The following is a 27,706-nucleotide window of genomic DNA, read 5'->3' as shown; positions in this document are numbered from 1 at the left end:
ATTGTTTTTTCTTGACCTGGAGATCTATTAAAAATGTCATGTCTACCTTTGAGGTAAGAATAAAATCAGCCTACGCACTATTATTTTCATACCTTGCTAAATTGTGCCTTGTATATCATTGTTGATGGGTAAATATTAATATGATGTAATTGAGATATTTTTTGAAAAGTTTGAAATCATAATTTTGTACTATATGTAAGTTCAAGTCAAACACACTATAACTACCGACCGAGCGTATCACATTTTACTAAAATTAAATTTTAAAATATCGAATCATACTAAATTAATATGATATAATAATGATATATACTATTAAAAATTTAAAAAATTGTAATTATCGAATTAAAATTTTCAAATACCGAAAGATTAACCCCTCCACTGTCGATGTGCATTCTTTCCAGAGAAAATTGATTGCATTACTTTAATCCAAGCTTGGAAACAACATTCAAAAACAAAAATTGGCGCACATTAAAAGGTAAACAATTAATAAAATCAGGAGTAATTTTCTTCAATTATTTTTTCTTCATACATATAAGAAGATAAATTTCTAATCTCTCTATTTCATTTTATTTATCCTATTTTATTTGACATGAAATTTAAGAATTTTAAATCGTATAATTTTAAATTAAAAGTATGTAAAATATACTTTAAATTTACGATCTTAAATATACTACGTAGAAGGTTGAATAAAAAAATTACTTAAAACAATAATTATTTTTTTCTAAAACGAAAAAGAAAAAACTAAAACAAGTGAATTATCATTTTGGTGACTTTTTGTGAGATTTCTTAACTTCAAAATGTGGTCCAATAAAGTGGTTAAGAACCTCAAAATATCATCTACTTTAATTTTGATGAACAAATTTATGATACTTATTGTTGGTGATTAATGGAATCTGATAATATTTGTGGAATTAGAGCCCGTTTGGAAAACCAACTTAAAGCCCCTTTTTAGCTTTTAGACGTGTTTGCCTAATGCTAACTTTAAACCATAAAGTTCTTAAAGTCAGTCAAAAATGAAAAGTTAGAATTTCTAACTTTTTTTTCTAAGTACTTAAAGCCATTTTGTTTGACCATAGAAATTACTTTTATATCTCTTATATTTTAACTAAATTCTCAAACTATCATTTTTATTCTTTTAACCCTAAAATTCAAACACTTATTTTCAACATAAGCATTTTTATCCAAACACTCAACTTCTTATTTATAAAAATAACTTTTAATACTTCAAAGTTCTAATAACACTTCATACATAAAAATTACTTTTTTAAGCTCATCCAAACGGGCTCTAAATAAAAATATAGTAGTAAAAGTGACTTTTTGTGAGATTCCTAACACTAAAAAAGAAAAACCCCCCAATTTCCCCCACTGTCTCAGTCCGCCACCCAATGTTAAACCCCATGCTTCTCTGCATGCCCATTACATTTTTGATCGAAATTCACCTTCCCGATGACTGACTTTCTGCACCATCAACTATAATCTAGAACTAGAAGTAGAATCAGACGACGGAAAAAATGGGGGTGACGGAGGAGGTGTGTCCAACAGAGGAAGCAGTTCAGGCATTGCTGGAATCTATGGTGGAGCCGTTGTTAGGGCGCAGTTCTTGCAAATCAAAGGAAGCTCCGACACTTGATCAACAAAAATCCATGGCAAAACAGGTAGTTTTAGCCTTCCAATTACTGTTCATTCATTTGATATGTTTTTATTTGATTAATTCAATTTGATCATTGCAATTGAATTCTCTTTGCGATAAGACACAGTAAAATTAAAAGATTTCTCGACTAGAACTCCGTGTGAGGTTTCTATGCTTTAATAGAATGAGTATGGACCTTCTGATTTTTTAGACCATTTGGTGTAATAGAAAGGGGTTGAAAAGAAAATGAGGACAACAAAATACCAAGATAAACAGTGGAAATGAAGCAACATGTAGTAGTGAAAATTGAAGAATAAGATACTACCCAAATACTATTTAACAATGCTAAACTAAATAAGGAAAAGATGAGAAGAGAAACTGACCCACTGCCTCTCCCTACATACTACCCTTCTATCCTTATCCTCGACCTCCATACCTTCCTATCCAGGGTCATGTACTCATTAAGTAGAAGATGTGTCATGTCCTATCTAATCACCTCCCCCAATTCTTCTTCCGCCTACCTCTACCTCTCCTTGAACCTGCTATAGCCAACCTCTCACACCTTTTTACTGGTGCATCCATGCACCTCCTCTTTCACATGCCCACACCATCTTAGCCCCACTTCCCTTATCTTGTCCGGCACAGAGGGCACTCCCACCTTGTCATGTATAATCTCGTTCCGTATCTTATTTCTTCTGGTAAGCCTTGACATCACTTTGTTTGATAAAGTTGTCATTTTAGGAGTTCAGGCCATATCTTTTTAATACTTTTCAATAATTAATAAGTGCAAAAATTTGCAAGTTAAACACGAACTTATCCATACACTTTTTTCTTTTCATCTGTATGCTCTAAACTTCTATATTTCATGAAGTTGACTTTGGGCAAAGATCTTCTGATTCTATGTAAATGATTCTAGGGGAAGTGAGCTGCATTATAATTGAATTTAGATTAACCAGTGAGCTAGCATACTCAAGCTTGGTATGGGAGTTGAGTAATAAAGGTTATGCTATTTTTTGGTTTGTGGGAAACCTTCATGTAAGCCCCATGGTTTGTTTGTTATGTGCTACTTAATCCATTCTTCTATTGGCTGCTGATGTTGACAGGTAGATGCTGTTGTGTTGCTCTACAACTACTACTACAGGAAGCAACATCAAGATCATAAAATAGAGTTTCTTAATTTTGCATCATTTTGCCAATTAGCTGTAGTTCTGAAACCAAGTTTGATGACATATATGAAATTAATGCATCGATCAGATTACACAGACGTGAACAATTTGGAAAGCCAACTTTCACTCACTGAGAAGGCAATTATGAGGGCATGTGATATATCTTCAACGCTGGATGCTGCAGAAGTTGTTCCGCTATCACAGAAATGGCCTACTTCCAAAGTTGCTGTATTCTTAGTTGATTCAAGGAGGGAGAATTGCTTGCTCATGCATAGTTCTATGACCTGTGCAGTTTGGTCCATTATTGAAAAACATCTTGATGTCTCTTCAAGTTATCTTTTTGATTCAAAGTGCAGAAACAAAAAGAAAAGAGCTAATATGTTTTCAACCAGTCTTCAGTATGCTGATGGATCATCACTCCAAGAGCTTGCACTTTCCGCCGCCACAGAAGCAACAGGTATATGCTTAATGAGGAATCAAAATTCTAGAGCTTTAAGTCCTCAAAATTTGCATTAGGAAATGATTTTACTCCTTGCCCCCGATTTGGGTTTGAACTGATCTTTCCTGTGGTGCCTGTTTATTCTATCAGTACTATGGAGAGAGTTCTTGTGGTTGGTTTGTGCTGCCTATCAGTACTAAGCAAGTGGTTCTTGTGGTTTGTTTGTAATACCTATTTAAAGTGATATCCATTGTGGTTCATGTTGTGAGAAGACATTTCATGCACCTGCCACTCTAGGCTACAATAACTACATTTTTCTTTTTTTTTTTTACTACAATAACCAAGGAAGTTGAGGTGGTTACTGTTCATGTCGTTCCAATTAAGTCCGTCAGTTCAATTTTATAAAAAACAAATCTTCCACTAGGACTAAAGGTCAAATTATTTTTTATGAATATGTAGGAGATGTTGAATCTCCTTAACTTTTTCGTGTGTTTGCTTTTTTATATTTTGAACCTTAGTGAAAATTGTGGCTCTGCCACCTACAAAGACCTCAAGTTAATATACAATAATAACTTAGTTCACAATCATTTTGTTTCTTGATATTTAATGGATATTTTAATATATATAGGGGTCTGGGCAAAAGGTAATGAGTTCCCGTGAATCCATTGGTTGTGTTCTATATCTGTCACTGCCCCCATGGGTCTCTATCCCTGAGTTCTAGGAATCTTTCCTTACATTTATTTTTGTTTGTTTGAAAAATACTCTTAAGTTCGGTTTGATTTTTTCTGTTGCTAGCTGAATTGATCTGTAATTATTTTTATTCCACTAGAATCAGTCATGATTAGTTACCATTTTCCGCCTTTTGATCTCTTTGAAGTAAATTAACTCTGCTACTAGTAGACTGTTTAATATCCTATCCTTTAAGCAACCTTATATTTTTCGCTTAGCCAAAGGCACCTTCATACGTAATGTTGGAGATATTGCCATAATACTTCAGTTTATATGCTGTAATATTTGTAGAATGACTAAATATTTCATGTAATTTACATTTGAAACAGGCATCAATAGAAGTGATCTGGCTGTCCTAGAGAGCCACCTTGTATATTCCTTAGATAAAGAAAAAGCATCCGCGCGATTATATCTTGTACAATCCACTAAGTTGGTGAATGAAGATTTTAAGATTCCTATTCGCGACGTCATTGAAAGGTTGGTTAATTTCTCTACATATTCAAGTGCATGCTTCAGGAAATGAACGACAAAAAAAAAGTAAACTGGACCTTTAAACAAAATACATCCCTTGTCAAATGTGAGTCTTGTTACCAATATTGATGCAAAATATAGAAAATTTTAATGCGCTAGTAGGAGATTCAATTTTGCATTTTTAATCAAGTAAAAGTATTTTCATTATAAACATGGTCAAACTGGCGAGTGATATATCAAAAGGTAAAGAATCTACAAAATATGATTCTCCACAAACTCCATCCAATCATCTATACAACAAGGAATTTTTTTAATTACACCAAAAGAAAATAAAGGAACGGAGACTACTCCTCAACTGAGAGAAACTTGACTCTATACTTTCAAAAGCTTTCCTATTTTTCTCTCCACACCACCCATATTAGCGCATGTGGAACCACGTTCTAAGCCCTTTATCTCCTCCTCCTTCTCCCACTTTTCTAGCTGAACATCAAATTTTCACAATTTTTGACATTGCCCAAAGAGTGTCAAACCACCTAAACATATCCCACCATAGTTACATGGTTAGCCACAATGAAGTAAAAAGATGATCCAAGTCCTCACCCGACTCCTTACGCATGTAACACCAATACAAACAACTTTCACTTTCTAAGATTTTTATCAAGATCATCCCTTTATTGGCTAGCCAAATGAAGACATAGTCCTTCCTCGGTACCCTTGGAACCCATATTCCATTACATTGGAATTAAACCTCCTCCCTAAATAATAGTTTCTCATAGAAGTATTTCATGTTGACACTCCATTGTTTCCCAAGCCCCACTACAAAACATCGAGATTATCCATCAGATTGACTTGCCTATGTAAGGCCAACAATATTTGAAGCTCATTCACTTCCCAATCTTGAAAATCCCTCCTAAATCTCAAGTCCTAAAAAGTCTCTCTATCTTGTGTCCCCCTAATTTGTTGAATTGTAGCATCAAATCTTTAATTCCAAGGCCTCTCATTTTGTAGGAGTTGTGACAGTCTCCCGACGCACCAAGTGAAATTTTCTTGCCCCATTCGCTGCATCCCAAAGAAATCTCCTCTGAATCTTTTACAGCTTTTTAGTAAGTGGGGATGCTCAATAATGTGCTCTTGATAAGCACTTCCTTCCGCTTTTGGATTATCTTTTCTGCCACCTCGTTACTCTCTTTTCAACCCTCTGAAAACCCGGTTTTCACACCGCATGATCCTTGTTCGAGGTACATAATGATACTCCCAGGTATGTAGTTGGAAGAGTCCCAACCCTACGATTCAATACTCGAGCAATCAATCAAATGTCATTCACCTCCCCAATATGAACAATCTCACACTTCCTCAAATTAATTTTAAGACCTTACACTACCTAAAACCAAATGAGAACTTGTCCTAGATAATCCAGTTGGGTCTCAACTGCATCAAAAAAAAATCTGGTATCATCCGCGAACTAAAAGTGAGACACCGATACTGTCCCTACACTCTACCTGCAGCATCGAAACCCTCAAAGTAACCCCCCAAAACAACTCTATCTATCATCCTGCTCAGAGCTTCTATAACTATAATAAACAACATCTGTGATAGAGGATTCCCTTATCTCAAACCCCTTGAGCTCCCAAAAAACCCGCAAGGGTTACCATTCACCAACAGAGAGAATCACACTAGAGAAAGGCAAAAAAAAAAGATCCATTTCATTCACTTCTCCCCGAATCCCATTTGAAGCATAATGGAATCTGGGAATTTTCAGTTCGCATGATCGTATGCCTTTTCAAGATTAAGTTTTCACAACACCCCTGACACTCGTTGCTTCCTCTTTGAATCTACTACTTCGTTTGCCACCAACACTGCATCCAAAATTTGTCTTCCCTCCGCAAAAGCATTTTGTGAAGCAGAAAGAGTTTATCCAGCACCTTCTTAAGTCTAATGGGAAGAACCTTAGAAATAATCTTGTATATGCTTTCCACTTGACTAATGGGTCTATAATCCTTCATGCTCGTGGCTCCCTCCCATTTAGGCATGATGACAACGAGTGAGGTATTCATACTTTTTTTAATTCATCTCTATCTTGGAACTCAAAAATAGTATCCATCACATCATTTTGCACTTGTTTGAGCATAATTCTATCATGTTGAGCTATTGATGTGCTAAGTAGCCTGATAAGTGCATTTCATCGATGAAGGATCAAATTTTGTAAGGAATTGATCTCTCCTAAGTTAATTTCATAATCTGTTAGAAAAGCTGAATTTTGCATTGCGTAAATGAATATTGCTTTAAATTTTATTTTTAGTACTATAAATATTGCTCCAATGTTGACGAATGGCTGATTTTTCCTTGAATCTGCTTCTGGAGTAGCTTGCAGAGTCCTTTAATCAAGAAAAATCCATGTGAATGGTCGGTTGCTCCAGCTGTTGAGTATTTTCACTTGCTTCCCTACCGAGAGATTTTGTCAAATTGGCATTCAAGGTAGAAGTTGCATCTGGTTTCTTTTGTTATTTCTTTGCCCTTTTTTAATTGCAAAATGTTTAGTCAAAACATTGCCCTCTAGTCTCTGTAGCGAAAATGCTCTTTACTTCTCAATTTAATATGCTCCAAGATGGAGCTTACCTGTTTTCTTTCCATTAGAAACTATCCTATGATTTTTCTTTCTCTGACGGGATTTTCACAAACTTGATAATATTTCTATTCTGGTGGCATCGGAAGTGTCTTTCTGTGCTTTGTCTGGTGGTGCAATTTGTTTAGCATGATGTGTATCAGTATATAGAGGCTGCAGATGTTTTGCTTGTAATAAGCGTATAGTCTTTCAGTCAGAAGTGGTATTTTTGGCCTTGTTCTTTGCTTGGGCCCTTTTCAATGGGGCTTTGTAATAATTAGGGAAACTTACATAAATGTACTACATTAAGAAAATATTTACCATTTATAGCAATAATATTTTTTTTCACTGGACACATAATACAATTATAATACAATTTTAATACATATTAGCGAGAATAATTTATAAAACTCATATAATATAAGTTTTATTCATGGATAATATATTTATCACACACTTTAACACACTTATAAGTTATAATACATTGTGTCAATTTCTTACCAAACAAGTATAATATATTTTAAAACACTTATAATACATTTATATTGCATGCATAATTCACTTTTAATACATGATAGATATATCATAATATTGTTATGTATTGCTATAAATGGTAATAAATAAAAAGTATCGCTAAAATCAGTAAGTATTTATTAAAAAGTGTTTTCCCTGGTAATTTTTCCTAATAATTATGTATTGCTTCATTTGGGCCCAAATTAGTTGGATCCGCTACTCGTGAAACACTAGCTTCATTGAAACACTAGCTTCATTGGGCCTGTTCACTTTTGCCGTTGAAGTCAATTATGTGGGGTCCGAAAAATTTGAACGAGTGTCCTTAGCGAAATGATACTGGCTGAAGCTAAGTAAATTCTTTAGTTTAGGGAAAGAATCCACTCTAAAAGCTAGTCTTCTTTCATCCAAAGAATCCGATGCAGATAGCGAGAGTTGTGGTAGTTCAGTTCGAAAGGAAAGGCAGTTCAGTCAAAAAAAAGTACATCAGAAGCACGTGGGGGGTCAGATATACTTTTAAGTGAAAAAAGTGGTACTCCCTGGAAAAGCAACATCTTTTAAGTGTACACTTTCCTTTTAACATAGCATTACTGCTTTTTGACAGAAGACCTACAAATTAAAGTGGCGAATTTTGGAAATTGGGAGTTAGAAATCCTTCGTCCTTATTATGTTGAAGGTTTTTAAATTGGGGTTGCAACTTTGCCTGTAAATGAAAGATTCAGTTTCACCAAAAGTCATTTCATCTTGTATCTTTTATAGAAAATGCTGAATTAAGGAAGGGAATATCTTGATATTTAAGCATCTTTCACCCAGAGAAAAACAAGAAAAAAAAGAAGCAAGTGCTGAAAGGCAAACAAATGCATAATTCAAATAAAGGGGTTTCTAAACAGTCATTACTTGAATTCAATTAAGGTAACTGGTTGAGAGCATACTTATTTGATGAAAACCCCTTACCTGTATCTTAGGCATAACTGATTTCATATCTTGTACTGGAATTCATCTATTGTTTGGAGTGCCTCTGTGTTTGTTTTGTTTTACTTTATGTTATCTTATTTTTGTGAAGAGGTCTAATCAAAAGGCATACTTTCAAGATTACACTTATCCTTAACCTTACCTTAAGCTTCTGTTTCTAGATAATTTGATTTTTTGTTTATTTCTTAGATATCTAGTTTCTGCTCTTTCAAAGTATCGAGAGTAGGATATTAAGCATAGTTCCTTTTTTGTTGTAAAATGAATTTCTCACCACAGGGAGTGGTTATCAGATGGCTTGCAAGATCTAAATGTAGAAGTGGTAGCTGGTCATGCATATGATATACAAATTGGAGGTAGCTCCAGTGAGAAAGAAGTAAATCAGGTAAAAACTAACTCCTACAGTAACTACACTATAAGGGATTCCAAGGGATGCACCTTTTTCAAAGAAAGCTGGTGATAAATGACTTGTTTCTCCAATGGCTTGGTGGTCCTCATCAATTATGTGTGGATACTGATGTGATTATCATCTAGGCAGAGATAAAATCGTAACAACTTTTTCAGCATTTATTATCACCAAATGAATCCTATAGTACCTTACATGCTCTTTTCTGTTTAATGTAGTACATGTGGAACTTTCTTCAATTATTTTCCCATCTCATAGTAATATTTATTTATGGTGGAATGGGGTAAGAGGGTGAACGATGGGATGATGGCTATTAAGCTAGCTGTGGGAGGTCTGACCTTTGACATAGTGCATACGTGTCACGATCCAAAAACTGAGGTCATGATGACACACATCTCAAAACCCAATCTGATGTGTAACCCTAAAAATAAAACTCATACAAGACTCCCAAAGGGGAAAGTGATGCCACGATTTAAATAAAAAGAAAAAAAAAACAATGAAGAAATTATCCCAAAACTTGGTGTCATAAGTATAAAGAGCATCTAATACAAGGTTCAAATCTGAAGATACAACATAAGTCTCTGAATGATACAAAAGACTGAAAAATAAAGATAGACTAGTGACGATCCAAATTCTGGGACCTCACCACTAATCTGAGAATACACAATTCGCTAGAATATTAACTGCCACGTGGGGTACCCCGACTAGTATCTGCATCAAAAAGGGACACAGAAGTAGGGGTGAGTACAATTCACATGTACTCAGTAGGTTTTAGCTGACTGAGTATAAGGAATTAATCAAACCTATGAAATAAACTAAGGAACGCATCCACCTGCATACAGAAAAGTCTCACTTCGGCATCGGTGCCGCCAGTTTATATATATATTGACGCGAGTAAAGTAAACCCATAATAACAGCTCATAATCACAATTAACCAGATAATTCAAGCAGTACAAATATCAATGCAATATGACGATGCAATGATGTGGTGGTACGGTGGAATCAAGACTGTCGCACAGACTGTCGTATACACCTGCTGAGCTGTGCTACCAAGCAGCTACCAAGCAGGGCCCATGGGGGTCTTGCAGACCATATACCTCAATCACAATATCTCATTATCCTTGCCACCTCCTCGTGGTCAAGGGATCACAATGCATCCACTACCCTGTCGGAAAACTGCCTCGGTCAGGGACTCAAGATACAAAGGTTAGGATCACAATGCATCCACTACCCTGCCGGAAAACTACCTCGGTCAGGGACTCAAGATACAAAGGTTTAAAGGTGTTTTATTTTCTTTCTCAAAAAGAATTTCCATATTTCTCAACTTCCCATGTTTCATGATATGATGAATGAGGATGAATGCATCAAAACACATATGCATGGAAGTAATAATCAACTAACATGTGGTATAAGGTTCAAAGTTCTCAAAACTTAACCTACACATGATATTCACCCTCAATAAATAGTAACGGGAAGAACACACTTTTATTTAAATATTCACCCCTTTCTCAACAATATTTCAATACTCAAGTATGCTCAAAACCCCCAACTCAATCTCTCAGGCGGCATCACAAGTCAAATAATATACTCAAGCCTCTCTCTTAGGCAAATCACAATTCACATGCTCTCAAAGCAAATAAGATAACAAATAAGGCCCCCACACGGGCTATGTAATACGAATAAACCCCCACACGGCAACACATTAATAAATGAGCCCCCACACGGGCATCACAATATATATAACATTCTCAACTCATACTACAACCCCATCCCAAAGTCTATAACATATGAATGACTAATTACCCCATCCCAATCTCAAAGAAAGATAGCCAAACCTACCTCAATTGCCGAAACCGCACTCGAATACCTCCACCGGACAAGCAACTCTCGAATTCAGCGCCCGAAATGACAACCCACTATCAACAATGAAACATACACGTCACAAGGAGTCCAATGACACCCATATTGATAGGTTTCGGAACCGGGGGTAAAATGGTCCAAAAATTAACTATTTTCGAAAAGGGTCAAATCTGGAAATTTATTGAACAATCCCATTCTATTGGTAATAAGGAACTCATGGTTGAAAAACCCATAAAAATAGAGCTCAAAACGAGTTGGAAATCACAATTTTCCTTAAATTCGGATTAGGGAAGAAACAAAGATTTTTGGGGTTTGAAACTAAAATTTAAGAGTTAAAATCGTCAAAAACTTAATGAAAAAGGAAGGTTTTAGGTCAAAAATCACTTACCCAACACTTTGCCTCGAAAATCTCTTCTCAAATCACCTCAAGGAGTTCAAGAACTCAAACAAATGATGAAAAATATTGAAATGGGAAGAAAGGGGCATTTTCTGCCCAAAAAGTTACTGTTCACGCGTGTTACTGTTCACGCGTGTTTTGTACAAATTTTCGAAAATCACCCTCAAGGTCATTACAATACGGGTTTGGACAACGAGTTGAAGAAGCGGTTTTGGGAGGAGCTGGATGAGGTCGGGAGAGGTATCCACACATCGAGAAGACATTTATGGGCGGTGATTTTAATGGTCATATGGGGAGCACTTTGAGGGGATACGATGATGTGCATGGTGTTTTCTACTTTGGGGATACGAACGAGTGGGGTATTTAGCGAAGGCTTTTGACTTTTCATTTCTAACTCGAGATTTCATAAGAGGAGTACTCGGTGACCTACCGTAGTGCGGTGGCTAAGACCCAAATAGACTACCTACTTCTTAGGAGGAGTGATAGAAGTTTATGTATGGACTGAAAAGATTATCCCGAGCAAGAATCTAACAACCCAACATAAGAATTTATTTAGATATTAAGAGGAAGAGGAAGAGGAAGAGGAAGAAGAGGGTTGTAAATGGCCAGCCAGGGTATAATGCGGAGGCTTGACAATGCCAAAGCTCCGGAGTTGGGAGAAGTTGATAGCTATGGGAGCTTGGGGGAGTAGCGGGCCAGAAATAGTATGTGGACTAGGACAACTAACTGCATCAGATAAGCAAAAGCTTCTTGATATGTATGCTACTGTAAAAAGGAGTCGACTACAACTTTCTAAAGACAGGACACAAATTTTTAGACGTGAGGCAAAACATAACCGGTGTTAGGTTGCTCAACACATTGTTTAAAAATAAACTTGAGCAACCTAACACCGGTTATGTTTGTAAATGGCTCACGTCTAAAAATTTGTGTCTTGTCTTTACAAAACTGTGGTCGCATACATATCAAGAAGCTAGTGCCGAATGAAGCTAACATGTTGTACATAAATCTAATCAACATATGTGTTCTTTAATATGACTAATATATCAGCGTCAATTTCATAATGTACACTTTTATAAAAGAAGTACTACTTATTTATGATAGAGATATAATTATTGAAATATAAAAAGAATCAACCCCTATTCACGAACAAAGGACTTGAAATAAGTAAAAGATCTCTTTAAAAAGTATTTGATGTAGTGTAAATATCCTAACATTTTCTCAAAGAACTAATAATCATGTATTTATCGAAAGTCTATATCTTCAAATATTCATATATATATAATGTTTTCCTACAAACTGCATTATATTTTGTGTGAATTATAACATAAAAAAGTTGTAGACATCATATTTATTACGTATATGATGATTTGATTGAGAAGCAGTCAAGCGACGAGCCAATTGTAAAGTAAAAACTGAAATCGTAAGGTTGCTCAAACGTGGGATTAAATCATCGCAGAGGCTTAAACATCTGCATAAGAAAAAGATATATGAAAGAGACATACATAACTAGAAATAATAACTGATACAGTTTTGGTTACTTGGAGTCGTAAGATTGCTCAAACGTGGGATTAAATCATTAAAGAGGCTTAAACATCTGAATAAGAAAAAGATATATGAAAGATACAAACATTCAAGGCTGAATAATTAATAACATTAAACTTATAAAACTGAGAGTTTAGAAATTAATAGAATAATTCTTCACATTTACACGGTAGAGAATAATAAAAAGTAAATCATTTAATAGGAGGTCATTTTTGGCTCAAGGACTGCCTTTTTTTCTAGAGCGGGGTTTTTCGGAAATCACCTCTCCCAAGGTAGAGGTAAGGTTTGCATACACTCTACGCTCCCCGGACCACACTTGTGGGTTACACCAGGTATGTTGTTGTAATTGTTTACGAAATCTATGAAGATGAGAATTGAGAATTGTTGCATCCTGAGTACACCAACCATCTGACGATAATGGGCAGATGCAAGGCATACCAATTACTTACTTGTGTTCATGGGAGTAATAAACTTCTGAAGCTACAAAATAGAAAAAACAGTAGTGTTACAAATATTGTTAACTATTTCATTATACAAATAGTTACATAGTCACAATAACTGGGTGCAACAAATCTCTCATGGATTTATTTAAAAATAAAGAAGACCATTTTCACTTATAAGTTATAGCTTGAACAATCCACTTATTGTATCCCTCATCACCCTTTTTAATGTAAACACTGGATTTAAAATGTTAGAGTACTCAATGAGAAAATTAAACTCATTAAAGAAACAATTACAGTAAGTGATACTTCATCTATATGTTACCAATAGGAGAACGATTATGTTATGGAATATAATATGATGTTGCACCAACAAAAAGGGTAAAATATGTAAACACTCATGTAAAGTTATACAGTAAAATAACTACACATAAAAAAAAACTCTAAAGATCAATCTGTAGTATTAGGATGTCAAGATAGCATACTTCCTATTTTTTGCAGGTCTGCAATATCGAACTTCTAAGTACCCTCCTCAAACCCCACTTGTAGCCCTAAAAATAAAATTGAGGCCATTTTTGAACCATTTGGTGGAAGGAGGGAATTTTTGTTATGTTATGGAAATTTTTGATCCTTTTTCATGTGACATGTTTAAGACCGCAAGATTAAAGGGTATTTGAAACATTCTACATATCTTTAGTTTAAATCACAAGATTCAATAGTCCTTTTTGTTTTTTTAAACTCCGTGCCAAGTCAAAACGGACAAACAAATTGAAATGGAGGAAGTAATAATTTCTGAGTAATAACTTTGAATTACGTACAAGTTTTGTTATCACATCATGCTTTCAGAGTCAATTTTATGGATGACAAAATATATATGATTAGCAAGTCTGTTGGGGCATGGATGAAAATGGTTTTCAATATTCAAACATGTTGACAGGAGAATGTGGCTCCACCCATGATTAAGTCGTGCATTACTGATTACGATGATGAAAAGATTGATGAAGCGAAAAGAAGAGGAGGTATGCAAGGAGCCTCTGCAGTAGGCCTGTCTCAGTTGGGTTCCGAACAATCTGAGGATGGAGTAACCACTTTGGCATCAAAGGAATATGCAATATCACAATCTGCCTTGACTGTTCTTCGCTGGAAAAGAGAGAAACTGGTAACTGCCTCTGATATTGCTTTTCTTCCCATGTCTTCCTAGGTGCATGTCATTTCTAGTTAACATGTTGACAATCTTTGATTCTACGGTTAACAAATATGGCTTTTCATTTCACTTTTGGAAATATTATTAATGTGGGATCAGAATTTGCAAATGAAACTTTGGGTATTACATTTTCTGGACCTCCTAAAAAGAGAATTTTTACTAGTTGATCTGACAAGTGACTAATATCCTATTCCCTCTTGATGAATTTTTTCCCCAATTTTCCTTGACGAACTTCTGACTCGTTTTCAATAATGTTCCCTTCATTTAACGACCACCAAGATAGGCATCACCCATTTTTTGAAAACCATTTTTGGGGGCTTCCGCCTTACGCTCGGAAGATTGAATTGCCTAAATCACGAGTCTTATATACCATGTTACGATCACCTCATATTGATATAAAGTCCAGAGAACATTTTTTTATGAAAATCTTATTCAAAAGGCGAGCAGCCGTTAAACAAAAAGGCCCCACCTCCTTTGAGCGTACCATCCCTTCTCCTATACCTGGCTGCTTCTCGCTCACGAAAGCATACTTTGTTTCCCGGGACGAGCAGCTCCTTCTTTCTTCCTTCTAATTGATAAGAAAGCTGCTTTTCCCAAGAAGTTCCCTTCATCTTTACATCAATCAGGTGATCTTGTTTCACTCCCACATTTTTTCTTAATTAAGTAAGGTGTTGTATTAAAGAGGCATCAGGGATATGCAGAGTAAGTACACAAAAGAATCATGGTTAAACTCCCCGAGTACAAAAACTTCCTGTACTAAACCAGGTCGCAAAAATATGGTCTCTAGACCATAGTGCCCTCACTATGGTCTAACAGAAGAGGTTTAATAGGCATTATGATTTTAATCTACTGTTGGGAGTTGAGATACCATCAAAACATCTGTGAATTCTTTCTTTCCAAAAACACCAAAAAATACATGCTGGAATCATCTGCCAGGTCTTCTTGATGGTACTGTCAACTTCTCTTAGGCTCCAACTTTCCACTGCATCTTTGACATTCTGGGGGATGTTCAATTGATACCAAAAAGTGAAAGGAACATGTTCCATAGATCCGTGGCCATCAAACAGTGTCGAAACAAATGATTGACTGACTCAAGGCTGTTGTGACGCATGAAGCGTCTGTTAACCAACTGGAGGAATCAACTGAAAATCCCGTGGCCACCAAACAGTGTCGAAACAAATGATTGACTGACTCAAGGCTGTTGTAACGCATGAAGCGTCTGTTAACCAACTGGAGGAATCAACTGAAAATTCCTCCTGTTGGTTGTCCTGAGTTAGGATAACATCTTTGAGGGTTGCCCATGAGAAGCAATTGATTTGGTTGGGATTTTGGTCTTTCAAATTAGTTACTAAAACCATTGATTTATCGTTCCATTTGATGTGCACAGCCTACTATATCCTTCCTTCACAGTTTAGATTCCTTTTTCAGAGCTACTCCATCTTGAGCTATCTGGGACTAGAGGATGCATTGAAACTCCTTCAAGTACTTTAAATAAATCAATAAGCCCATTTAGTACCCAGTCCTATATGTTCCTCCTGAAGTGAGGGGCCCATATTTCACCTACTCTGTTTTGTGCCACTGAAGAGTCTGGGTCAGAAGCTAAGTGATAGAGGTTAGAATGGGAGGTTCTGAGGGGTTGAATGTTAAGCCACCTGTCCTTTCAGAATTTTGACTGTGTTGCCATTTCCAATCCAGAAGGACACCTCTTGAAAGAAATCATCTTTCAGGTTGTTATCATACTTCCAAGGTCCATCTCCATGAGGAGCTCTATTCTGTTTTGTGTTCCTTTTGTCTTAATTCCCATATTTGGCAGTCACTACCTCCTTCCATATGCTTGCTGGTTCTTGAGCATACCTCCACCACCATTTCAGTACTAGACTCTTGTTGTGCTTCCTTAATCTCTAATTCCTAGTACTCCCTGTTGCTTTGGCATAATCACATTTTACCACTTCACTAGATGGATCTTTTAGCCTTCATTGTTCCCCTTCCATAGGCCGTAGGAAGGCCTTCTGATTTGTCTAGTTGTTTCTGCACCTTGGATGGCATTGGAAACAGTGACATGATGTAGGTGGGAATACTGTCAAAAAAAGGTATTGCATCTTCCAAGTTGCCAGCCTTTTGTCATTTTTTCTCAGTAACTTCATTCCAGACATGTACTGCTTTGAACTTTGCACCTTCAGGAAGACCCAGGTATTTTGTTGGAATGAGCCAGTGCCACAACCCATAATGGCAGCCATTTCACTCCCACTTTTCTATTTCTTCTTTGTTTCTTTTTTTGCTTGCTGTGATATATGATAGGGCTGGTGGTGTTCCTGTTCATACTCAACATCTGTGTGAAGGCTTAAGGAAGTCCACATTTTTTGTTTTCTCGATACGGTGATAGAAATGGTAGAAAACTGTGGATTTTGATGTAGGTCCCTAATGTGCTGTCAAATTTTGAGACATTGACTACCATTCTGATATTCGCTTTTTTCCTATATTACTTTCAGCATTATCAGCTACGCATTTTGGAAGATGAGATTGCATTGTGTAATAAAACTATTCAGACAGAATTAAATGGTACGATCTTTTCTCCGTTTCTAGCGTGTTTCATCTAATTCAATGAATATTAGATTCTTTTCTGAAAGTTAGATTCTAATTAGGCAGGAAGTTTTTTTGTTTCCTTTAAGGCATTAGATAGATTGATGTGCGGCTGTTAGAATGAATGCAAAGCAACAAACTGCCAGTTGAAGGTTCCATGTATCATCAGTTTTTTTCTTTTTTTTTTTGCGCTCATATATTCTTGGATTGCTATCTATATTGTTATTTACAACTTGAAAAAATCAGACATGGAACTTCCCTTCTCGTGTTTCTTTTCCTGTTTGCTCTTCTTCAAGGATCATATTTTTCCTTAGGAGTTGGTAAGGGTTTATTTTCCTGCCATGACAGTAGTAGGATGATTATTCTTCAACTTGTTATCTTCAATCAAACACCTTCTCTGTTCCTTTAGAGACGCAGGCCCAACATGGATCTAAAGGCTGCATTTTTGGTAAGTTTCAAATTTATGAGATAAATCGAGACCCATTTGTTTCTTAAAAAAATGATAAATAACGAAAGGAGAATCTTTTAATAATAGCTGACATTGCTGTGTCACTTTAATTGGAACTGAGAAAAAGAATGGGCAGAAACTATTCTGGTACCTTTTCTCTTATGACAGGTGACATTATCTGTTGCTAATATTTGATGTTTCGATACCCATTATGATACTTTATGTCAGCCTTTGGGAGACTTTTAAGTTGAATAGCATCAGTTTAAACCAATTGGACTGGGAAATGTCAGCATGATTTCCTTCTTAATATGTGTGTAGAAGACAAAGACAGTACCAATCAACTGGTAGAAGACCAATGTGTTGTTCAATATAGCAAGGGAAAAAGATTGTCCGAGGCAATTCTTACTTTGCAAAACCAATGTCAGGCAAGATGAGGCATCCAAATTTGTAACATTATTTTTTTCGCTTTTCTTATTTTCTGTCTGTCTTTGTTTTTTCTTCTTGAGAATGGTAACTTTTAATCTCTATATCCATATGTACACTAAATCAGAATATGTAGTCCCCCTTCAAAAGTATTACAACTTACAACTACATCGCCTATTTGTTGCTTTTCCTACAAATACCCTAAAACATCAAAAATGTCTTCTATTTGAACTAACAGTTCCTGTTTACACCAAAAGTAATAAAGAGATAAGAAATTCATCTTGAACCTCTGCAAATTGCTCTGCTTGTCCTCAAAACATCTTTGATTTCTTTCTCTCCATACTGTCCACCAAATACATGCTGGGACAATCTTCCATATCTTCTCTTTTTGGTGCATTGCCATCACCGTTCCAGCAATTTAGAACTCCTTTGATGCTCCTGGCTTCACCTACCTAATCTTTCTCAGGCTGATGAACATCTTCCATAGCTGATCTGTCCACTTGCAATGTAAAAAAAGATTGTTAAATCTCAGCTTGCTCCCCACATAAGAAGCATCTAGAGAATTGGTAAAAATCTCTTATTTTCAGGTTCTCTCATGTGTCTATACTGCTTCCTTTGCCAAAAATCAGGTAAAACAGTTCACTTTATCAGGCACTTTTGTTTTCCAAATCATCTTTCATGACCAACTATCCTCCTGAAGATTTGATGAGTTTTAGGTCCTTATATGCTGAACTGACAGAGAGAACAGCCCTTTGATATCTGTCTGCCACACCTTAGTATCCCTTTCCCCAGATAAGCTATTGAAAGGTGAAACTGTGTTGTAGAAGGCTGCTATTCTTTCCATTTCCAATCATTCAAATGTCTTCTGTTTGCCATCTGTTGACTGGAAATTTTCTTCATGTTTGATATTTCTAAGATCTCCTTCAATATACATCAGAAGTCATTATTGGGACACATATTGGACATGCTTGTTTTATTGAACCAAGAAAGACAAAGTACTTATTTTGACTTGCATGCATTTCTTTGTTCCTTATATAAAATTTTGTATTGGTTTAGCATATGGCATAGTTAAAACTTTCACTGATTATTTCTTCCTGAAATCAATTCACCGTTTTACATGTAAAATTTTGGGCAAGCTGTGTTTGCTAAACTAGTTCATCTGTCAATACGCGACTCATGACTTGAAAAGAAGATAACAGTATTTTTCAGTATGTCAATGTGATTTTTGGTATCAGAATAGTGTATTATTGTTGTGGCTACAATTGCACACGCAAGTGTACGTAGTCTCTCAAGTAGTAAAGCGGCTCTTTCAAGCCAGATATCGAACCCACAGGGACCTTGATAAGGCAAACAGTTTCTTTCAAATGGTTACACTAATTATAGTTATGCAATGAGTTTAAGATTGTTTGTTACTGATTTTTTTTTAGTATAAACACTTTCTCGAAGTGAAGACAATGCAATAGTTATGTATATTAATCAGGCTTTAAGAGATTCCAGGGCTATAGCATAACGTGAAATCAAGTTTACTATTATTCAATCTTAGTTTCCGATGGGCTATTTAATTACTGATAAAAAGGGTTAATAATCCAATTATGGTTTTCCGACCTATAATTGCCTATCTTCATTGCCAACCTAACTACATCATTGAGCGGTGATAGGTATGAAACAATAAAAACGCATTTAACTATCATCCTTTATCATAACCAAATGTGGTAAATAGGTATGTGTCACAAGCATCCTATCTACTAATCACGCTAACATATGTTAGTATGAACACATTCCTTCCATTCTTTGTTCTATCTACCTGTCCTCTTCCGAATTCAAGATAAACAACACATATATCTTAATGCTGGCCAAACATCAAAATCATAACCACAAGAATGGAAGAGTAATTAGAATCAACAACCCATCTTCCACCAAGTTTAAATGCTATTAAATCATGTTTCGTGGCTATAGCCCCGGAATTCGGGTGTTTAGCTACTCATATGTAAATAACAACAACAAGGAATCAATTCCAAACACATTAAAATACAATAAAGGAAGAAAAGAGCCTAAGATGTTTTTGTGCTTCTCTTCTTCTTTCCTCTTTCTTCTCTTCTTTTTCCGCCTCCAAAAACGTCTGTACTTTTTGCCCTAGCACACCAAACTATTTAAAGTGCTCTCTACTTTCAATTATTGAAGGGCAGAATAATAAATAATTGGAAAGTTGATGGCGCTGCAGTGGGGCATCGCGCCACTATCGCGCCCAGAGAATTTCTGAAGAATTTCGCTTGGCGCTGCAGTGGCGCATCGCGCCACTATCGCGCCCAAAACATGCCTCAGTAGTTTGCATCCTGGCGCGTCGCGCCACTAGAATCTGTGCAGGTTTTGACGCTGCAGTGGCGCATCGCGCCACTATAGCGCCAGGACCATTTTTCCTGCCTTTTGCTTTGCAAACTTCCTGCATATGTTGGAACTCATACCTTATTGCACACTTGCTTGATATTCCATCCAAAACACGTCATTTGGCTTCAATAACTTCTCAGAATGCCACACAACAATGGCCAAATTATAGTGCATGGGCTTGTAAATGCGCCCAAGATCAATTATTCATCGGAAGAGTATACAGTTTACTTGAGAAAACAAATCAATTAAAAGAGGAAACTTAATTCCTTAACTTTAGATGATCCAAGAGTTGAGCCATAATTCTGATCTAATTCCCAAGAATCTGAAATCTTCCCAGCTTAATTGGTCCAGTTTGATCTCACGTGATCATGATCGGATAAGACAGATCAACACTCCTCAAGTTGGCAGGTAGATATCTGACATGCGCTCAAATCTTGGTTTAAACACCTCTTAGTAAAAATATCCGTTGGCACAAATGGCAAACACACACTTCCTGCTTCGAACTTCTTTTTGCTGAAATCTAGATCCACCTCAACATGTTTTGTTCTATCATGTTGAACTGAATTGTGAAGTGCTTATGGAAGCTCTGTGGTCATAGTATAGATTCATTGGGACAGTCGTAGGTCTCTTTAGTTCCTGCATTATTTTCTTAAGCCAAATCATCTCATAGATTCCAGGATCAATCTTATGCTTGGGTCCAAATTTTATTTAGGGTTTTGGTTTTCAAACGAAATGAACAGCTCATGTGTGGCTAGGGTTACCCCAAGGCTATAAACCCCTCCAAATCGACCACTCTGACATTATCCTTATCAAGAAGGAAAAAAATCATCCACTCCATAGGAAAAAAAACCACTCTGACATTATTCAGTGCTAGTTTTTGACCGTTAAAGTGTATCCATGAGCTTGAGGGGATCAGCAGACTGAGAAAGTCAAGTGGAATGTATTTATATTTGATTAATGAAGATTTTATTGATGAGGGACAGCACCGATATAATACTGGTGTATGTCAAGCTTAATAAGAGTGCAAGAAACTGAGTCACTTTGCTAAACATGTAGGAAACTGAGAAGTCAAGTGAAGTATATTCATATTCATCTACACCAAAAATCTATCCAAAAGATATATTTGTGGAACGCTCATTTACAAATATAGTGTTTGGTTGTAGATGAAAAATCTATTCAAAAGATATATTTGTGTAGCGTTTATTTACAAATACAGTGTTTGGTTATATTAGTGGTCTACAAACACATGAAAAGATTAATGTAATTCCCCTACAAATGCTTTAGAAGTGATGTAATTTCACATTCCTGTTATGAATTACTTTTCCTAAAAGTATTCATGTCTTTTCTTCTTTATTCTAATTTTTACTTGCTGCATAATTGTAACATGCATGCATTTATGCTTCAATTCTATGTCCGCAGCAACTGGATCAATTGTGCTGCAGGAATAATTGGGTATTGCCAACATATCGAGTCTTTCCACTTGAGGGTAAGATGTTAAAACTTTCCCATTTACCTCAAAAGTCTATATGTTTTATATCAATGAGGATACATGCTATTGTGCTATTCTAGCCTAGGAAAAATCTATTCTAAATTTTTGACCATTTTCCATCCAACTTTTGTTGTGGGATTTCACTGGGTTGTTGTTGTTGTTGTTGTTCCATCCAACTTTTTTCGTATTTGTTTGATTTTATGAATAAATGGATCTTGGGCCTAACTCAACCTCAAAAGCGCTCATGAGAGAATGATTGTTCATGACCTTGTAAGGAGACGACAATTCATTCCCACAACCAATGCTGGACTTAATACCCCTATACGCCTAGGACTGGACAACTGGAGCATGGAGAATATAACACCAGGGGGCATCAAGAAAGTAGTCTATCCTTATGGGGACTCTTTTTTCTTGGTGAGAAATTAGAAGGGGAAGAGGAGAATTTGGAAATTAATGTCTTGCTTATTCCCTCAATCTAATGGGATTAAATAGTTGTTCAAAGAATGTAAATAAGGAAATAAACTAATAAAAATATCACACAATCTCCTGATCGCGTAATTACAAGAATTTGGGGATATGCACATACCCACACTATCTAATTATACAATATTTAACACTTGGAATACTCTTTCACCATGCTAAGGCCTTACATTATGTGTATTCTTTGGATGGAAGAGGTTAACCAATGGTTTTAATTCTTTCTTCTAGTATACTGCTTTCATGGTGAGATATGCAAGTAGGAAAACAAAGGGAGGGGTGCTCTGTTAGGGAGAAGCATTGCTCCTTAACCATCTTGTAGTTGCTAAAGGGGCTGTATTATGGCAATGTAGTTAGTTATCAATTGCCAAATGGTAGAGCCCCTCCACTAGAAGGCTGGTCTTAGACTTGGTTAAACCTCTTTAACTTTTAATGTTTTTCTTTCCTATTGATGTCATCCCATCACTAGGAGCTTACCTTGGTACATGTATGATCACTTTTGAATCCTAATTTTTGTTTCAAATATACCTGCTCAATTAACCACATACTCCAATTCTATAATGTCTTGCAAAGTTGAGCTAATCCTTGTCAGTGTTTGCCCCTGTTTAGGTGGATTTGTTGCCAAGGTCATTGTAAAAGCTGCAGATTCCGAAGTTATCAGTGAAAGCAAAATCACTGAGAGTCCGCGTGAAGCAAGGGAGTCTGCTGCTGCACACATGATTGCAAGCTTTCTAAAGTTAGAGTCCGCGTGAAGCAAGGGTGTCCACTGCTGCACACATGATTGCAAGAGTAGCTCGCAGGTAGTTCAGAATCCATAGCTTTGCATGTTGTACCAAAGATCGGATGTTTCCCAACATTTTCCCGTGTAAAGTCAACTCAAGACATGTACTCAAAAGTTAAATATTTTAAGAACTTGTAAACTTACCGATTCTAGTTATGAAGAAATACCAACTGTTGTTGACTCTAAAATTTGTACTTCTTATTGATAATGCTCAGCACCAAATAGATATTGGCGCCTAAAGCAAAGAGCAGGGTAATTTAAACAGGGCGTGAAAGAAAACAAAGCCGATCTCTTTTCTAATTTCAACTGTGGGGAATGTATCCAAACCCTTTGAATAAAAGACGACAAAAAAAAGGAATCTTATGTTCATTTTAATTAGTTCATTGGCAAATTTGAGTATATTCTAAATTTCAAATGATTTTTCAAAACTATGGTCTCTATAACAACATTTTTACCGTGAGAAACCACCTTTTTTTGCAACATTTTTACTATAAGAAAACCACTTATTAAAAAGAGAGTCAAATTTTCATGTTATACTGTGTAACATGTTTTGTTTAATAATATACCCTATTAACAACTAAAAATATCTAAACAAGCTACGCCATTACAAAGAATTTGAGTGTATTCCAAAATTATAATTATCATTCATATTAGTATTTAATGACAATTCATTTTGGAATGAGTTGCTTCCCATTATTCAAATTTGAGCAGAAACTTGTGCTATACCAAGACGTAAACCGGCGCTCATGACCCAAAAGCAAGTAAACATATTTCAAAATTCCAACAAAGAAAATTGAGTAGCAAACCAAAACTCACTCTAGCTTAAGTGGCATTAAAAGACAATCCAAATATAACACTAGGAACCAAATGAAAGTGAAATTGCTGCTTTCTGCTCCAATTTCACAATCGAACTGGAAAGAAAACAAAGGCATACATATATCATGGCTCCACTCTAAGAACAAAACCAAAACACGGATGATTATGTAAAACTACTGAAAGGAAGACTACAGTTTTTTTAATCGAATATCAATCAAATTCAAAATCGAAGAAAACATGACATATAGCACACAACATATGTTCCATAGATAAAACTTCTACTTCTGCCCTTTGTCGCAAATACTAAGGGCTTGTTTCTTCTCCCCAATATCTCATTGTGTCAAGTCTGCTAGAAGTTTTGGCACTCTCAATTATGCTACTCGTGTGTGGGACATACAATGGCCTCTCATAGCTTTTCCATAAGAGAATCCAAGAGGGTAATGCCGGTGGACTAAGGACTCCGACCCAAGGATCATTACTGTATCTCATCTCTGTTTGAACATTGGAAGAACCTTTACATGAGAGAGATTGAATTAGCAGTACAAAGAATGGGGCAGTGAAATTGTGGAGAGGAATAGTTTGTGGGGAACTGTCACAGCCAGAGAAGGTGACAACCAAGTTGTGGTGATATGAGGGTTTCTGTGACATAAGGAGAGGAAACAAGAGGGGAGAAGGGGAATCTGGAAAGAGAGAGGAAAGAAAGCATGGCTGAGGAAAGTGTTTGTTCAACTTAAGAGTTGCAACTACTTGGTGTGGTTTTGTGATGAAGAATCTCAAATACCAAAAGACAAAAACCCAAGGAACGGGAGCCCCACACTAGCTGGAAACAAGAGAACCAAAATATATAGGCAAATGAAAGTTGATGTATGAAAGGAAAGACTGATTTTTGTCTTTTCAAAATACCAATCAGCTCTTCCAGAAAACAATATCAAACACATTCTACCTCTTTATCCTATTTACTGTATATCTAAGTCTTAACACAATCTTTTTTTAAGAACGAACACAATCTTTTTTTAAGAACGAAGTCTAACACAATCATAGCAGCACTAGCACATGAAATTCAGACACTTAAACAACAATCATTGATAAAAATGCCATCAGAAGGGCTGAACTCAGAATCATTTCATAGTCCCATCCTTTGCTTATCGAAGGCATGAAACTCAAAGCCCTTGCGCAATTACCCAAACATCATATGACAGTACAAAGAGCTGGAAACAAAGAGAGCAAAAACATATAGACAACAGGGAAATATGGAAGTATATATAGTGAAAGAAAGAAGTTTTTTTTCTCCAAAATGTCGATCGACTCCATGAAACAGGGAACCAAAACTACTCTTCTTCTTAGTACTTACCATTTAGTGCATATATAGATATATGTAAGTCAAACACAACCTTGGCAGCACTAGCACATAATTCAGGCACTTGACAACAACCTTTGATAAAAACTGCCATCAGAAGGGGTGAAACTCAGTATCATTTCAAAGTTCCATCCTTCAAGTATTAACGGCATGGAACTCAAAGCCCTTGCGCAATTACCCAAACATCATGTGGCAGTACAAAGAGCTGAATCCGAGACAACCAAAAACATATAGACAATATGGAAATATGGAAGTCAGTATAGTGAAAGAAAAGATGGTATTTTTTTCCTCCAAAATGACAATCAGTTCCTCCATAAAATAGAGAATCAAAACTATTCTTCTTATTCCCTTCAGTATATATCGATATAGATACAGATATATCCAAGTCTAACAGAATCATAGCATTCTTGACAAGAATCATTAATTAAAAAAATGCCATCAGAAGGGGTGAAACTCAGAATCATTTCAAAGTTCCACCCATTGCATATCAATGGCATGAAACTCAAAGCCCTTGCGCAATTACCCAAACATCATATGGCAGTATAAAAAGCTGGAAACGAGACAATCAAAAACATATAGACAATAGGGAGATATGGAAGTTAGTATAGTGAGGAAAAAGATGGTATTCTTTTCTCCAAAATGTCAATCAGCTCTTCCAGATTACTGAGAATCAAAATCATTCTTCTTCTTTATACATACCATTTAGTATATAGCTAGTTCTAACACAACTTTAGCAGCAGTAGCACATAAAAATTCAGCCACTTACATTGACAAAAAAAATGCCATCAGAAGGGGTGAGACTCAGAATTATTTCAAAGTTCCATCCTTTGCATATCAATGGCATGGAACTCAAAGCCCTTGCGCAATTACCCAAACATCATATGGCAGTACAAAGAGCTGAAAACGAGACAACCAGAAACATTTAAACAATAGGGAAAATTCAGCTACTTGGTGTCTCGAGTCCTTCCACAGATACTTCACAAAGCATACACATACACATGCGATTAATAACTGGCAGTGTTTTATTCATGAGAACCAGAATTAATTTCCAACAGTTTATTCACCAGATGCTAGAACATATCCGAAATCAGAAAGTGAATACATAAACTATTCCACCACCAAAACAACTAGCTGGAGCTTGCTATCAAATGCATTGTATCTACTGAGCACACTCCTCAATACAGTAACACAATAAAAAAGATCTAGACACACAGAAAAATGCATTCTATCATCTATATAAATCTGTTAACACAAACATGGACAAAAGAAGTAATGAAACAATCATAGCAAGATTCAGTTTTTTCAACCTTATTCAAGAGAAAACCTCCTCTAAACCTAATTTCAGAATATCTATTCAATAAATATTTGTTAAATATATCTAGAAAGCATGCAACTTTCATGCCAAATTACATTACTGGGCAGTGCGAGAACACAATTTCTCAAGGTATTATCAAAAATTTTGAAACAAATAACAGCTACCAAGATTGAGGTCATAAATCCAAAAGCAAACCAGCACAAATCTCAGATCGGTACATATCGTTTTAGCGCCTGTTTTCCAGTCACCCCCAAGCCAACAACCACGCCACCAATAACTCCAGCCACGGCAGCTGACCTCAACCCCGAAGCCGCTCTGTAGAACGCACCAGTCCCCAATCCAGCAACCACGCTGTTGATAACATCATCCGTATCCCTAATAGCCACCATTCCACTCTCCATCCCAGCATAAAGCAACCCAATAACACCAGCTCGATTTCCAAACTTCCGGCCCGTATGACCCGACCCATTCAGGATTCTATTGATCCTGAGCTTCATAGTATCACCAGGCTCCGAAGCTTTCACACCCTCAACAAATCCTTTACCGGCGCCGACAACAGCACCAGAGAGATAACCGATACCAGTGTAGTAGGTTAAATTTTCTCCCCATGATCTACGCTGAGCGACAGATTCTTCCTGAAAAAGGAACTCCGGTGAAGTCGGAAGCTTGTAAAGTGTTTGGATTGGAACGTGTAGGTCTTGGTAAGGGTTATAGAGACGGCGATTCTTGCCGTCGTCGCTATCTCCGGTGTGATTAGGTGATTGGTGTTGATACGCCATGACCAAGCCTTCCCGATTTGTTCTAGGGCTTTGAGCTAGGGTTTTGCTATTCGAAAAAATAGCGATCGCCGCAGAGAACCCAAGAGGAGAAACTGGGCTCTTGTATAATATTACAACACCACAATGTGGCTGCGTTTTAATTACGGCGAGTTTTTAATAAAATTGGACCGGTTCAAGTGTTTAGGTTGGCGTGTTTAATTTCGAGGGTTTGGTGAACCGGTTTTTAAAACATGGACTTTGACCGGTTCAATTCTGGGGACTAGTTTATTCTCGTGGAGTGGGGAAAAAGTTCCATTGAATATTCGCATCCCACCACCTCTTATATTAGAGTTTTTTTGACACAAATGGGCCAGCAAGTTTAAGGATTGTTCTAAGTCTGGTTCTTACATTATCAAGAGCGAAGTCAGGGTAAGGGGTGGGTATGGTATGATATGGTATTTAAATTTTTTATATGATAATTTTAATATTCAGTTTTTAAAATTATTATATCA

At 36.3% G+C, this 27,706-nt stretch overlaps 2 protein-coding genes across 4 annotated transcripts; one reads left to right on the top strand and one right to left on the bottom strand.

The window, feature by feature from the left end:
- The first annotated feature begins 1,345 nt into the window (after positions 1-1,345).
- LOC129893782 (uncharacterized) lies at positions 1,346-23,318 on the top strand. 3 transcript variants are annotated; one of them, XM_055969166.1, is made up of 10 exons: positions 1,346-1,655; positions 2,734-3,253; positions 4,294-4,441; positions 6,800-6,910; positions 8,796-8,901; positions 14,099-14,320; positions 16,855-16,924; positions 17,715-17,818; positions 21,621-21,687; positions 22,777-23,318. In XM_055969166.1, exons 1-10 carry the CDS (start codon positions 1,512-1,514, stop codon positions 22,917-22,919), a joined length of 1,635 nt encoding a protein of 544 aa, XP_055825141.1. In that variant the 5' UTR covers positions 1,346-1,511; the 3' UTR covers positions 22,920-23,318. The 3 variants fall into 3 exon arrangements, with proteins under 3 accessions (XP_055825141.1, XP_055825140.1, XP_055825142.1); XM_055969165.1 differs by having other exon boundaries at positions 17,712-17,818; positions 22,777-23,317; XM_055969167.1 differs by lacking the exon at positions 17,715-17,818 and having other exon boundaries at positions 22,777-22,915.
- Positions 23,319-23,799: 481 nt separating this feature from the next.
- Positions 23,800-27,491, bottom strand: LOC129895511 (mitochondrial import inner membrane translocase subunit TIM23-1-like). Its single transcript, XM_055971233.1, has one exon. It carries the CDS (start codon positions 27,213-27,215, stop codon positions 26,643-26,645), a length of 573 nt encoding a protein of 190 aa, XP_055827208.1. The 5' UTR covers positions 27,216-27,491; the 3' UTR covers positions 23,800-26,642.
- Between the last annotated feature and the right edge of the window lie 215 nt (positions 27,492-27,706).

Source organism: Solanum dulcamara, chromosome 7, assembly GCF_947179165.1.
Source record: "Solanum dulcamara chromosome 7, daSolDulc1.2, whole genome shotgun sequence".
NCBI classification, from domain to species: domain Eukaryota; kingdom Viridiplantae; phylum Streptophyta; class Magnoliopsida; order Solanales; family Solanaceae; genus Solanum; species Solanum dulcamara.
Note: the sequence above shows the minus strand (reverse complement) of the source record. Positions and strands in the feature narration are given on the sequence as shown.